The 14,525-nt window shown below is 38.4% G+C and overlaps 1 protein-coding gene and 1 long non-coding RNA gene across 2 annotated transcripts in view; one reads left to right on the forward strand and one right to left on the reverse strand.

The window, feature by feature from the left end:
- Positions 1 to 12,882, forward strand: part of LOC143647771 (phosphatase and actin regulator 3-like) — a 49,623-nt gene extending 36,741 nt beyond the window's left edge. Inside the window, exon 6 of the mRNA XM_077117522.1 lies at positions 12,381 to 12,882. Coding sequence (XP_076973637.1) covers positions 12,381 to 12,399 — 19 coding nt within the window. The 3' untranslated portion in view covers positions 12,400 to 12,882. The remainder of the gene's footprint in view (positions 1 to 12,380) is intronic.
- LOC143648120 (uncharacterized) lies at positions 1,139 to 10,001 on the reverse strand. Its single transcript, XR_013158381.1, has 4 exons — positions 9,598 to 10,001; positions 6,567 to 6,646; positions 3,854 to 3,935; positions 1,139 to 2,324 (listed from the first exon to the last, which is right to left on the reverse strand). It is a non-coding gene; the product is annotated as an uncharacterized LOC143648120 (long non-coding RNA).
- Positions 12,883 to 14,525: the final 1,643 nt, after the last annotated feature.

A 14,525-nucleotide genomic window follows, 5' to 3' on the forward strand; every position in this document is an offset into this window, starting at 1 on the left:
GCTCCATTCCACTCTAAATGGAGCCCACTCCAAACCCAGGGCTGGGAGCCTGGTGCCGACTCCTGCTGGGAAAGGAGGGGAGACTTGATGGTTCGGGGAGGGCTGGGCTGCAGGGTGGGCCCAGACACCTCAGAAGCTTCAGGTTTAGGACATGGTCCCGTGCAGTGGCCTGATTCAAGCCGTGACCTCCAGGTACTGGCCACCCCTTCTCTGGGGGCCTGCAGGGCCCCACCCTCTAAGACTCTCTTTGGATTTTGAAATCCCGGAAACAAAGGCTTATTGTGTTTAGCAATTTATATGATTTTATTCCTTTGTAGATGAAGCAGATTTATCTGACTTGCTTTCCTAGCCCTACAGGAGATCTCTGGCATATAACTGGGACCTTCAGTCTCTTTAATTGAGATCATGTCAATTCTGTTTGTTAAGCCCTCCTGGCTGTCTTGGCTACACACCACTTCCCTGCCCCAGGCCCTTACACTGGCACCTTATTCCTGCCCCAGGCCCTTACCCTGGCACCACCTCTGTCTCATGCCCTTACCCTGGTACCTCCTCCCTGGTTCACACCCAAACCCTGGCACCTCATCCCTGGTCCATGCCTTTACCCTGGCACTGCCTTCCTGCTCCACACCCTTGGCCGGGCTCAGCCTCATGTCTGCTGAGGAGCTTGCCCATGAATACTGCATGGTCTGCAAGGTCAAGAGAAGAGCCAAGATTCATTAGGAAATTTGCAAGGATGTATTACAGAAATACCTCTTGAGAGGTAGGGATGTGAACAGGATTTGTGAGTTGGTGGGGGGCGGCTAAGACGTGGCCTCAGCTGACACACAGGACCTTGTTGACCTGCAGAGGCCAGGGAGGCAAGGCCAGCACAGCTGGGACAAAGTTGGCTCCTTGTACACTCTGCTGTCAGGTGGAGGTAGTTAAGCAATAGGCGATGGAGCTTCTGAGCCAGGGAAAGCATAGCTGACAGAACCCACACCTTGGAGGGCTTTACCAGGGACAACGTGCCAGGAAAGGCCAGCCAGGCTGTGGACGTGTGTCCCGACCCGCGGGACGATCAACTGAGGCTCTACACCTGTAAGGGAGGAATGGTATGGAACAAGAGACACGAAGAATGACAGCAAGACAAATATTCTGATCAAGCTGCAAAAGTTTATTGAAAAGGCTGGGTATATATATACTCTAGGAGAGAGGGTAGCAGTAGGGATAGGTGGCGATCTCTAATTGGGTGAATAAGGACAAAGGGATGATTTGGGATTGGTGACTGCTGTTGTTAGGGTGAAGGGCAGATGTACAGTTAGTTTTTTTTGGTGTAAACTATTACTACTTCCGAGAAGAAAGCTAATTATATCTTAGGCTGTTCTTTGTTTCAGCCCTGGCAGCCATGTTACATGTTTCCAACATTGCTGAGGGTGGAATTTATACATGTTGCTTTAATTGTCCCCAACATCTCCTCCCTTTGTTTTTCAAAAGGATGGAGGAAGAATGTTGATCGAGCATTCTTTTGGCATTAACCTTTGCTGGGGGATGTAGAAGCCTCATTCCCCAAGTTGTTTGTGGCTCTGTTTTTCTGGGGAGGGGAATTTTTGCAGAGCAAACCCCTATGCAAATGAGGCATATTTCTCAAGGAGCTCGAAAACGGCCTTTGATTGTTCTGGCCCTCCTTTGCAGTGCTTTGCCTTACACCCAGCAGTACCAATCATAGCATAAGCTAGAAGCATACCTTCGAGTTGTATGCTGCTCCCGTAGGAGGGGGTTTCTTACCCATAAGGGTGGGTAGCAGTCAGATATTCTGGATTTATACCTTGGTTAGTGAGGTGAAGCCAGTGATAATACATTTGAATGGGCCTGCCTAGGGCAGAATCAATTTGGTCCTTAATTAGCTGTATTATCCTTCTTATGGCCCAAGGTACAAAAGATATTATAAGGAGTAGGGTTATTAAGGGGCCTAATATAGGGAGGAGGTAAGGGAGGATTCCGTTGAATTCCCAGGAGGAACCTCCTTGGGCTTCCCTTTTGCGTTTTCAGTTTGCAATTCCTTCCCTAAATTTGGTCATGGAATCTCTAATTATTCCAGAATGGTCAGAGTAGAAACAACATTCCTCGCCTAATGCAGCACAAAGCCCTCCTTGCCTAAGGAAAAGTAGGTCTAAGCCTCTCCTATTTTGGAGAACAACCTCTGATAGAGCTGTAAGGGATTTTTCAAGATGGGTAATGGAGGTTTCAATGCAAGCTAAGTCCTCGTCTATTGCAGTTCTTAGGCTGGAGAAGCTTTTGTTGTCGGAGGATAATAGAGGCGGTTCCGGTGCTTAGGCCAGCAACACCTAAAAGAGAAGCAATGGTGACAGCCGTGGCGAGTTATTTCTTCTTTCTTGGCATGGTTGGGAGCCATGCATGCTGTGTATCCCAATAATTATAAAGGTCTTTTTCATTTCAGAAAAGGATATGGGGCAACAGGGTTACTAGAATACATGCCTCATTTGCATTATCAAGGGTCAGCTGTGAAACACAAGGTGTAAGTCCTGTGGAAGAACATAATCATTTTGCACCCTCTGGGGGAATATAATATTTAGCTGATGATGAAGAGGGTGAGGAAGAAGAAACATTTTTAAGGAGGCAGGGACGTTTTTGAAATTACCAATGCACTGCCCAAATGAGGAAATAATGGATTGCATAGTAAGACCAAATTTTCTGCCATTCCACTGACATTGGGAGGGATTGTCTTCACTAGAAGTGTTAAATGAGGCATTAACGGGTAGGACATCATAATAAGGGGGCTGGGCAGAGAAACATAACCAACAACTGAGTGAGGTTAGGATGGGAGGAGTTTAAAGAGAAGAAGGTAACAGCGTTAAGCACTGGCCAGAGTGGGTTTTGGTTGGGGCTGAGTGCTATAAAAGAGCCTGTTTGGTTTAAGGATGATCCCGTTTTCTTTAAGGGTGATAATGGTGAGCTAGTGGGACGATTTTTATTTGACTCGTGAGGAGGAGAAACTGGAGGCTGGGGTACGAGCACTGGATTTGGCCCAACAACAGATATAGCAGATGTTGGTACTTGTGTTTCCTTTTTTATTTTAAAAAAGACCTCCAGGGTCGGTCCCTTGCACATAAAGCCTGATGCCCCAAGTTCTACCGGTCTGCCATGAGGGATCACTAGGTTGCTGTATGGTAAGGTTTAGCTTATCACAGTTTGATTTATCATATAGATAAGCGCGGGAGGGATTGCGGGGGGTGCATCCCCAGGGGGACCAGTGCAGAGTTAGAAAAAGATCAGGGGAGGAAGGTTTCCATCCGGCGTTGGTTAATGTTGCACACTCCCAGCGTGGACAGCAATAATGACTAGGATCATTGCAATAACTGTGTTTGGGGTGAGAAGATGGACATATGTAGCCTTGGGCTTTGTTAACTGTATACCATTGGGGTTCACCATTTGGAAATGGAACTAGCTTATTGGTAGGGACAATAAAGGATGGGTTGCCGGTAGTGATTATGGTTTCCACAGTGCCTGAATTTAGTTGTGTTAAGGTCTATTTCCAAGGCTGGTGGGGATTGGAGCCAGAGACAGGGGAGCTATTAAACATACCTAGTAAGAGAAAGTATAAGGTGGCAATTTTGAATGGCAGTAGGCTTAATAAAGCCATGTCAATAGGGGCTATCAGTTCCTTTGAATTAGGGGAGAAAGACTAGCAGGGCGATGCGCCCTGCAGCGCATAAATATGTTACGGCGAGCAAAGTTCTTTCTAACAGATTCCAATCTTTAGAGGCAACAGTTGCCAATTTGGCTGCAAACAGCAGGGCTAGAAGACTAAATAGTAAGAGCCAGTAATTTATGTGGTATTAGTAATGGGGTAAACCTGTAAGTCGGACTTCTTTTGACTTCCGGTTGTGTGTAGGCTGGTTGTGTCCGGGTAGGCTATAGCAGGATTTGTTGATACGCTGAAAGAGAGAAGAAAAACATTTTTCTCAGGGACAGACTTCTACCCTGGAAAGATTATTATTAGAAGGAAGGGGGGGTGTCTCAGGGGGTTGTTCCGACAGTGGAGAATTAACATGTCTTATCAGTCTTTCTGGAAGCCAGCGAGGGCCTTCCTTTTCTTGATCATATATGCAAGCAGAGCCTCGTCCCCAAATAATCATGGGGTCAGGCCCATTCCATTTTGATGTTAAAGGGTCATGCCACATAACCGTGGCTTGTTGCGTTTGTGTTTTGGGATACCAGTGCCTGTCAGCTGCAGACTGCCCATCAATATCTAGGGTTAAGAAGTTAAGAACAAAAAGAGCATGATGTAGGAGGTCTCGGGGACGTTGTTTTGTGAGATTGAGAGTGCTTTCGGCTAGGCGGCACAGAGTGCTTTTTAGGGTGCGATGTGCCCGTTCTACCATTCCCTGGCCTTGGGGGTTGTAGGGTATTCCAGTAGTATGCTTAATTTGCAGTTGTTGACAGAAGGTTTGAAAATTTTTCCCAGTATATCCGGGTCCATTGTCTGTTTTAATGAGTTTAGGTTGGCCTAGAATGGTGAAGCAATGTAACAAATGAGAAATAACATGTTTTGAAGCTTCCCCTGTTTGTAAGCTAGCTTGAATGAATCCACTGTATGTGTCAATGCAGACATGAACATATTTGAGTTGTCCAAAACTGGCAAAATGGGTGACGTCCATCTGCCAGATTTCATTTGGGATGAGTCCTTTTGGATTGACTCCCAAATGAGGGACTGGCGGCTGGGTTACACAGTTTTTGCATGCCTTAACAATTTCTCTTGCCTGTTCTCTTATTATGTGGAATTTTAGGCAAAGAGTGTTCGCATTTAGGTGGTGTTGAGCATGGGCTTGGGAGGTTAAGGCCAGAGGATTATTGAGATTGGGACATACCAGCTGAGTGGCAGCATCTGCCAGTGCGTTGCCTTCTGTTAGAGGGCCTGGTAGGTTTTGGTGGGCACGGAGATGTCCTATAAAAATGGGGTGCTGTCATTTAAGGATTAATTTTTATAGTTTTGAGAACAAGGGGGCCGCATTGGTTATTAAGAATAATGTTTGCACAGTATATAATACGTGTGACTTGATCAGCTAATTGATTTTTTTTTTTTTTTTTTTAAAGGAAAGACAGAGAGAAGGAAGGAAGGATAGAAGGAAGGAAGGGAGGAAGAAAGGGAAACATCTTTTTAAACATTTTCTTGTTTTATTGTATTTTGTTTCTCCGTGTTTGTTACATGGGCTGGGGCCGGGAATCGAACCGAGGTTCTCCGGCATAGCAGGCAAGCACTTTGCCCGCTGAGCCACCGCGGCCCGCCCCTAATTGATTTTTTAAGGACAGTGTGGGCCAGGGAGATTAGTATGGGCTCTAAGGTGACCAATAAAGAATTGTTGGGTTCTGTTTTGAATGAGAGATTGCAACTGAATAAACAGACAAGCTGCTTGAGAAACATTTTTAATTTGAGCTGCAGTTTTTAATAATGGCACAGATTGAATAATATAAGCATTCTCTGTATAAAGATTAAAAGATTTGTTTGGATAAGTTGAAAACACCGCTATGACTGCTTGTAGTTTTGTTAGTTGAGCAGAATTGCAGTGTGTTTGGAATTGAATAACTGTATTATTAACAACATAAGTGGCGATTCCTGATGAGGATCCATTAGTAAAGATTAAGAGGGCATTTTTAAGCGGCTGTAAGGATGTTTTAAGTGAGAATATAAAGTCATGAATGCTAAGAAACTGCAAAAATTTATTATTAGGGTAATGCTTGTGTATTTGACCTGAATAGGAAGCACAAGCAATAGGCTAACAGTTTGTAGTTTGAAAAAGCCAATTAACTTGTGCCATAGTATATGGTTGAATAATTATGTCTGGATCTTTACCAAAATATTTAACACTTTGTTCTCGACCTAAAAGAATGATATTAGCAATTGCCTGATAGTAGGGATAAATAGTTTTTGTAGGAGAAGCATGCAAATGAACCCACATAATAGGTGCTTTTTGCCAAAACACAGCTGTAGGTGTATAAGCTGTTTGACAAATTATTAGAGCTAATGGTTGAGTATAATCTATAAAAGTAACAAATTGTGATTGAATAGCTTGCTCTACTTCATCAATTGCTTTACATCCTTTAGGGGTGATGGTTCTGGGGGAATTGGGGTCAGAATTTCCCTGAAGGAGGTCAAATAATGATTTAAGGTCTCCAGTGGTTAATTTTAAGTAAGTAAGGTCAGAACTAATTAATATTTCTTAAAAGTTTTTGGAAGTTATTTAACTTTATTAATTTGTTCAATTTTAGTTCCATTTTTTGGTTGGTAATTTTATTCCCATTTAAATGAAACCCTAGATCTATGTATGGGTGTGTTTAAAAATGGAAGAGTTAAATTTGACACCATTTTTCTTCTTTTTAAGTAGGTTCAGAAGTCTTGAATTTATTGGACTTGGGAATCCTAAACTAGTATTTAGATATTTTGGTAAAGTTGAATTGGCCCATGTTAGGGCTAGTAGCAAAGGTGGGTTAGGAATATAAATCCAATAAGTATAATTATGTCCCTGTCTTTCAGCAATTAAAATTATATGTTTTATAATATACATTACCCATTTAGTTATTATTTTTGTTCAGGTCGACATGTCTGGGTTTATTCTCTTTGAGGGAATCCAAATTGAGGTTTCATCACCTGTAATGATAAGAGCAAATCCCCTACTCACACCTTTATTGTGCCTGGGTTCCATAGATTATTTTTAATTTTTTTTAATAGCTTAGCTATTTTAAGATTAGTATGAGCTCTTATATGCATGATAAGAAGAGGATTAATTCGACTTTTGATTAGTGTTTGTAAATGTAAAAACATTCGGGACAGTTCATTTTCTTTAAACAAAGAAGCTTTCTTAATGTGAGTAACTGTTTGGCAGACAGACTTGGAATTAGAAACAATATTAAGAGGTTGTGGAAAATCTTGCAATTCCTGAATTATAGCTGCTAATTCAGTACGTTGGGCTGAGGTATAAGGTGTTTTCTAACTTTTGCTTTCCCCTGGGGTGACATATGCAGCCTGCCCATTATTATTAGTAGTAGTAAAGATGGCAATAGCTAGTGGGAAAGCTGAAACTATTTTAGGCAAGATTCATTGCATTTATTTTTTTTAAATTATAAAAGTTTTAACATAACAAATGATTATTTATTTGTATTTAAAAGTTATTTAACGCTATTTGTCAAAAGGTATTGAAGGTAAACAGAGTTCACACACTATGTGATTAATAAATCAAAATCTCCTTGTAAAATATTATACAGGTTCTGTAACATATAATTAAGAATGATTAAATTGGCAAGTAGAGAAAAAAAATGAAAGCAGAGTGTTAATAATGACAAGTGTCCATAGTAAATTGACCAGATTTTATAAAATGAATTTATTAGATTGATTGAAAATGAATGTAAGGATGAGGATTTTTTATAATTGGTTGTGCATTTTTGCTAATTTTAAATTTTTTGCATATAGTTTTATGATATTTTTTTACAATAGTGGCTCAATTCCAATTTGTTTACATGACCAGGCCCAGTTTGGTCCTCTGGGAACTGGCTAGGGACCAAGAGGAGATTTCTGGGACCTAGATATCTTTATGAAAGTACATCTCTGTCTGGGAAGATAGCCAGTTCTCCCAGCTAGAGTGCACATTTTGTTTCTTTTCAAGGTCATGTGATAGCAACATGAGCTGCATGTAATGACAACATCAGGTGAATAGAATAGATGCCACAAGTATATTTTTTCTTTTCTTTTTTTTCTTGCATTTAGCTTTTAAATTGGATTTGTTTTCAATTTAAGTCAAGGCTATTTTGGGATAAATATAGTTTATCCTATGTAGTTTATATAAACACTGGATAAAACATTAAAATAACACAGACTTTTTGCCTTTTATACTGATTATTTAGAGAAAAAAAAATTCTCTATTTTCTCACCAGAGCAGGCTAAGAGTCCAAGAAAACATTGCTATTCTGGACTTACTAATTCCCCCTTGACCTTGACTATAATTTTCATCTTTATAAACTTTCAGTAACTATTTGTTCCAAGTTTTGTCTCACATTGCTCCCACTGTGCAACAGTCACCCATTTCATCCCAAGATAAAACCATTCCCTTGACCAAACAAAAATACATTATTCACATTTTCACATTTAAATCACTATTTTAAATAAACACTTCATCACATATAATCACCATCAAAAGTAAATTTGTTAAAATAATGTTAAATACTTAGAATATTTTAGTTAATCCATATTTGAAACATTAATATATAGTTTTTAACAAGAATTTTTAGTTTTAAAGATCTGATAATATATTTCCTTTTCAAATATGAAAAGGAGCTAAATTTATGGCCAGTTTCCAAATTGCTGTTTGTTGAGGATTTAAGTTAACAAAAGGAGATGGGGCTGCCATTCCCATTCTGACTTATAGGATTTTATTTGCAATATTGATATAAATTTTAGTAGAATAATTATTTTGATTAAACCAAGGTAACTTAACAGAACACTTTGAGTCAGAACTATAATTTTGAATTGCATACCCCTTAGGGGGCTAATCTGTTACAATTCCACAGGAACCATTAATGAGTACTGACTCTTGTTCTGCAGTGATCCTATTGAATATTTTCTGACTCAGATGTTTATGAATTTTTATATAAAGGCAGCTCATTAAGAACAAGCTCAGAAATTAATTAATATTTTTTTCTAAAGGTATGGTAAAGAAGCAATCTTTTAAATCTATTATAATAATAGGAAACATTACAGCCATTATGCTGAAGCCAATAACATGTTTAAAAAGTTTTTTAAGTAGAGCATCAGAAGCCTTCATACCCGTGGAATGTAACAATCCCTTAAGTAAATATAAATATTTCTGTTGTATCGATGATGAGTTGCTTTTTATAAGACATAAATTTAAAAGCCCTCCCAAATTCCAGGAGGCATGTACTCTTTCGGTTTTTCAGTAAAGGTATATTTCTATGCTGTGACATAAAACATAAACCCAAAAGTCCCTCACAAATTCCAGAGGTGCCTTATCTCTTATGGGAACTAGGGACAAACTTTTTTTTTTCAAAAAATTGTAACAAATTTTTAACTTTAACCTTTACTCCCTGTGTCTTTTAAGCATCTGTTAGACCTTCTACAAAAGTTTTATGCTGACTAATTTCTTGTCCCATAACCACTTACTGAGGTTCTGTTGGCAGGGTCTTTTTATAGGCTCTTCCCGCAGGGCAGGTTCCCTGCAGTGGCCTCTTTTACAGGCTTTTTCCCCTTCTCTATAGAACTTTTGAATATCCAGGGCCAAAGAATGGACTTTTAGGAATTCATTAATCAGCTTCCAGTAAGTGAAAGCAGTAACCGGGATCTTTTCAGGACCGAAGGTTTGGTAGTAGTCTTTTAGACAATCTCCAACCCTTAGCCAGCATTGCTGGTCTATAGTACCTTCCTGAGGAAACCAAGGGCAAGTTTTTAATAAGGAATTAAAGAAATATATGAGATCCTTTTTCTTAACTCTAGTTCCTCGTGCCTTGAGTGATTGCTTTACTTGACTAACATATAATTCATGTTGGGAAGTTGCTTGTCCCATGATTAGGGTGGGGGAATTACGAACCTACCTTTCACTTTTCTTTTTTCCTTTCGCCGTCACTGATCAACTGCTAAATGGATCTGTCTCGCGATCGGCTTACTTCGCGGTGATCTCTGCTGAACGGATCTGTCTCATGAGCGAGCTGCTTCATGGCGATCTCTGGAATGTGACAGGCCTGTCTCCTGGAGTGCGGCGTTCCGTCCCTCACAAAGCTCGAGCCCTATGTTGGGTGCCAGTTGTCCTGACCTGAGGGATTATCAACTGAGGCTCTGCACCTGTAAGGGAGGAATGGTATGGGACAAGAGACATGAAGAATGGCAGCAATACAAATGTTCTGATCAAGCTGCAAAAGTTTATTGAAAAGGCTGGGTATATATATACTCTAGGAGAGAGGGTAGCAGTAGGGATAGGTGGCGATCTCTAATTGGGTGAATAAGGACAAAGGGATGATTTGAGATTGGTGACTGCTGTTGTTAGGGTGGAGGGCAGATGTACAATTAGTTTTTTTGGTGTAAACTATTACTACTTCCGTGAAGAAAGCTAATTATAGCTTAGGCTGTTCTTTGTCTCAGCCCTGGCAGCCATGTTACATGTTTCCAGCATTGCTGAGGGTGGAATTTATATATGTTACTTTAATTGTCCCCAACAGTGGACACAGTCAGAGTTTCTCTCTCATCTGCAAAGGCACGTCATGAACATGGCATCATCTGCTAGCTCCTTCTCATGGCTTGCTGTTTCATGAAGCTCCCCAGGAGATATTTTCCTTCTTCATCTCCAAAGGTCACTGGCTTGCAGACTCTACTTCTCATGGATATGTCATTCTGCTCTGCTCTCTCTGAATCTCTTATTCTCCAAGATGTTTTCTCTTTTATAGGACTCCAGAAGCTTACCAAGTTCCACCCAAATGGGGGGAGACATGTTGTCACCTAACCCAGCTTAATAACCACTCTTGATCAAATCACATCTCCAGGAAGATGATCTAATTACAGTTTCAAACATACAGTATTGAATAGGGATTGTTCTGCCCTTACAAAATGGGATTTAGATTAAACATGGCTTTTCTGGGGGTCATAAATCCTTTCAAACCAACACAGTAGCTAAGACATTTCTCCATTAGGCAGAAATTCTAATGCATTTATTTAATTGAGTCATCTATTTATTTATTTGAGTAATACATAAGGAGGTCCCACTCTGCTCAACCAATGGCCTGGGCAGTAGACTGATATTTCCTGCCCAATTCTTATATTGCTATCTTAGTTGACCAGTGTGGTGGCCTAGGGCCTGGCCTCTCTCTTAAACAGCCCATAACAAACTTGCTTTAGCCAAGGACAAAGGTAGAGAATGTAAACAATCTCCCTGGAGGAAGAAGAATGCAACCTCAGATGTAAAATGACATTGACTGTATCTTAGTTTTAAACACTATTCATAGTAAAACATCAAGTTTTAGACCCTGTTAATGATTATTCTAGAAACCCAATGTCCTCACGCTGTATGGAATGTCTCTGTTCTAAAATCATATATTACCCCTCTACTCCCCTCATCCCTTACAGAATGCTAAATATCTGGAACAGCTGCTACCAGAGAATATCTGTTCCTAAGTCCCAATAAACCTATATCTGCTTCTGTGCCTGGCATGTTTTCCAGTGTCACAGCCACCCCAGCCTTGCTCTGCATAAACTCAATCTGGGCCCAAACAACCAGGGCTGCATAAAATGTTTTTCCCACACCAGTGACTCTAGAGGCTCTACCTACTTGTCAATAAACAAGTGATTCAGTTTTTATTTCAAAGATCCTAGGTCAATTTGATTCATGTTTGCCAACAGTATTTGAAAGGAAAGGTGCAAAGGTAACATATTTGGGAGTTTGTTTATTATTTTTTTATTTTTCCAGCTTAACAGTAGTCTTTTACTACCCTGAGCCTGTGGGAAGAGCGGAGACCAAAAGACCTTTCTCAATGTTGACTAGCAAAGCAGGCCAAATTAGCATAGTGTCTCACCTTTTTAAATCATCTTTGAACTATCAGTTCAGTGACTATATCAGTAGAGTTGATGTGTAATAACTTGCTAAAGAGACCATAGCCCTTCCCCTAATCACTGATATCATATGTATCTTTATGAAGTGCTTTCTGGATTAAAAAAAATCCATTTTAATTTGATAGAGAATTTTCCATTCTCATTTGGCTTTTCCAATGAATGCAAAGTTCCAAAATTAAAAAACAACAGAAAAATTACCTCCAAGAAATAACCACAGGATCACAAAACCACTAATTGAAACCCACAAATGAAGGAAGTTGATAAGCATTTATTAGACTGATAAAAACTCAAGGTTATATTCAGGAAGTTTTTAATACTTGGCTCATCAGTGAGTTCACATATACAAAATGTCATATGTTGATGTTATCTTCCTCTGAAAGATAGTCATTACATAGTAAATCTCAAAATCAGATCAAAAGGAATGAAGGAAAAAAAGAATCTCTTTAATTGCTCTATTAATGATTTAATGCAAAAGGAGAATCTTTTAGCATGTATTAGTGACTCCAAGTCAGACAAATAAGTGAAAATTAAATATTTTAAGTATCCAGACCTTCATTAGAAATGAAAATCAATAGTCTAAATCATTCAAATGAATCCTTGGAAAATACTTAAAAAATACACTAAAGCTAGTTAAACAAAAGGATTAATTACAGAAAATTGTATTATTACTTCCTGTAGACTTACAAGCTTAGAGTTGGAAGGATCCCAGAAGATATCTAAGTCTAAAATAATCACCTCTTTGTCAAAGTAATAATCTCTTCTCTGATACACATTATAGGTCTTCATATAAATATTGATCATACTGCCAAGGAATGAGGAAATCTCTCAATACGTCAGCTATGGAACATTGCAAACATTCTTTAAATGGATTACATTCATATCTTGCATCTTGGACAACTTATTGAAAGAACTCATATTCTAGAGTCATAGAACTTTAAAAAACAAAATCCTGATGGATGAAAGTGTTCAGGTTTTAGAGAGCCTGAAAGTTGATTTAAAGTTTGTAAAATAAAAAGTGTGTGTAAAGTTTATTTTTCTAACTCTATTGAGTTAGCACAGTCACAACTGACAATTATCCAAAAGAAAATAAGAAAAGAGAAGTGCAAAAATACAATTGAGGGGATCAGAATCCAGTTATGCTTCCACTCCTACCACCGGCCAGCCAGTAACACATTTGCCTTTAGAGGCAAGTTTCTTAAAGTCTCTGAACTAGAGTTTAAATATTGGCAAAATGTGAATTGTAGCACTTTCCATTCAGCATGAAAACAGGGACTCAAACAGATTATCTGTACACCAATATTCATAGCAGCACTTTCTACAATAACCAAAAAGTGGAAGAAACCCAAATGCTCATAAACAGATGAAAGCATAAACATTTGTTATATGCATGCAATGAAGTATTATTCAACTGAAAAAAGCATGGAATTCTGAAACACATGATACATGGATGAAAGTTGAAGACATGGTATGGAGTGAAATAAGCCAGACACAAAGGTACACATGTTATATGATCACACTTATATGAAATATCTAGAATAATAAAATTCATAGAGACTGAAAGTAGATTAGAGGTTACCAGATGCTTGAGGGGAGAAGGAGAGGCAGGAGGAGTTATTGCTTAATGCACGCAGTGCTTCTGCTTGGGGTGATGAAAGAGTTTTGGTAATGGATGGTGGAATGTTAGCACAATACTGTGAATGTAATTAATACTCATGAATTGTACTCTTAAAAGTGGTTTAAAAAAGGAAATTTTGTGATATATATATATATATATATATATATATATACAATGCCACAATAAAAAGTTAAAAGGTTATATGATATAAAATTTGTGAACATGCTTAGAATTGTTCAGTAATTCGTGCATGATAGAAACTCCAAAAAATGTCAGTTGAATGTAGCTAAATTGTTGGGTTCTCATTTTTGCTATATTTGATATGAATGAGCAGAAAGAAAATTAACCATCAATATTAAAATTTTAAATAAATATAAGAAAACATCTCTATAGCCAATGAAATATTTGAAAATTGATTTAATGTATGAAATTTTCTTTCCCAGTGATATTCATATTTTTTTTTTGGCATGGGCAGGCTAATTGCATTACATAAATGCCAAAATACTAGCATAGACTTTGTGTTGTTTGTGATATTAGATTGTCTTGTGATATTAGATTATTATGCTTCATTTATCACATGAAAATTTTCATTTTGCCATGAAAATCTGAAATAAGACAGTACTATTTGTTACACTGAGAAAAACTATATTTTGGGATTTATAATACCAACCTGTCATCCTCATATCACCTAGAGAAACTATTTATTCATTAAGCAGTAGATTTAAATAATATTCTGTTGATGATAGATTGAAACATTGCAGAATTTTGTAGCAAAAATAAAGTTGCTGAAGGTTTAATGCACTAATCATATTATTTATGGACATTAAAAATCTACTAAGATTTCACTGAAAATTAGAATTTCTCTTAATTCTACTGATCAAAATTTCTCCAATCAAAATACATAGAAAATAATCTATATCAGGAGATCAAACCTCTTTCAAATAAATTATGCATGGGATATACAATCAAATACATTAAGCACTATGGATATTTGATTATCCTATAATCTCTATATTTATTTCTAATGAGGGGTAATTCCATTTAATGTTGTGATCCCTTTCCAGCTGGAGATTTCAGTTTGATAACTCAGTGCTTATATTAATCCCAACATTTAAGTGCAAGCATATTGACTCATTTGTTTGGTGGCAGTGTTGGCTGCTTCAGGGGGCTTTTAAATCAATCCTGAAAAATCAGGATATGGAAATGATAATGGATATGGTTACTAACTTTGTCATTAGAACATGCTGTTTCCATTTCAGCTGGAGTTTGGGGCCAAAAGAGCATTCAAAAAGACTATATCCTTTCCTG

The sequence above is a fragment of the Tamandua tetradactyla genome, chromosome 10, assembly GCF_023851605.1.
Source record: "Tamandua tetradactyla isolate mTamTet1 chromosome 10, mTamTet1.pri, whole genome shotgun sequence".
Lineage (NCBI taxonomy): Eukaryota > Metazoa > Chordata > Mammalia > Pilosa > Myrmecophagidae > Tamandua > Tamandua tetradactyla.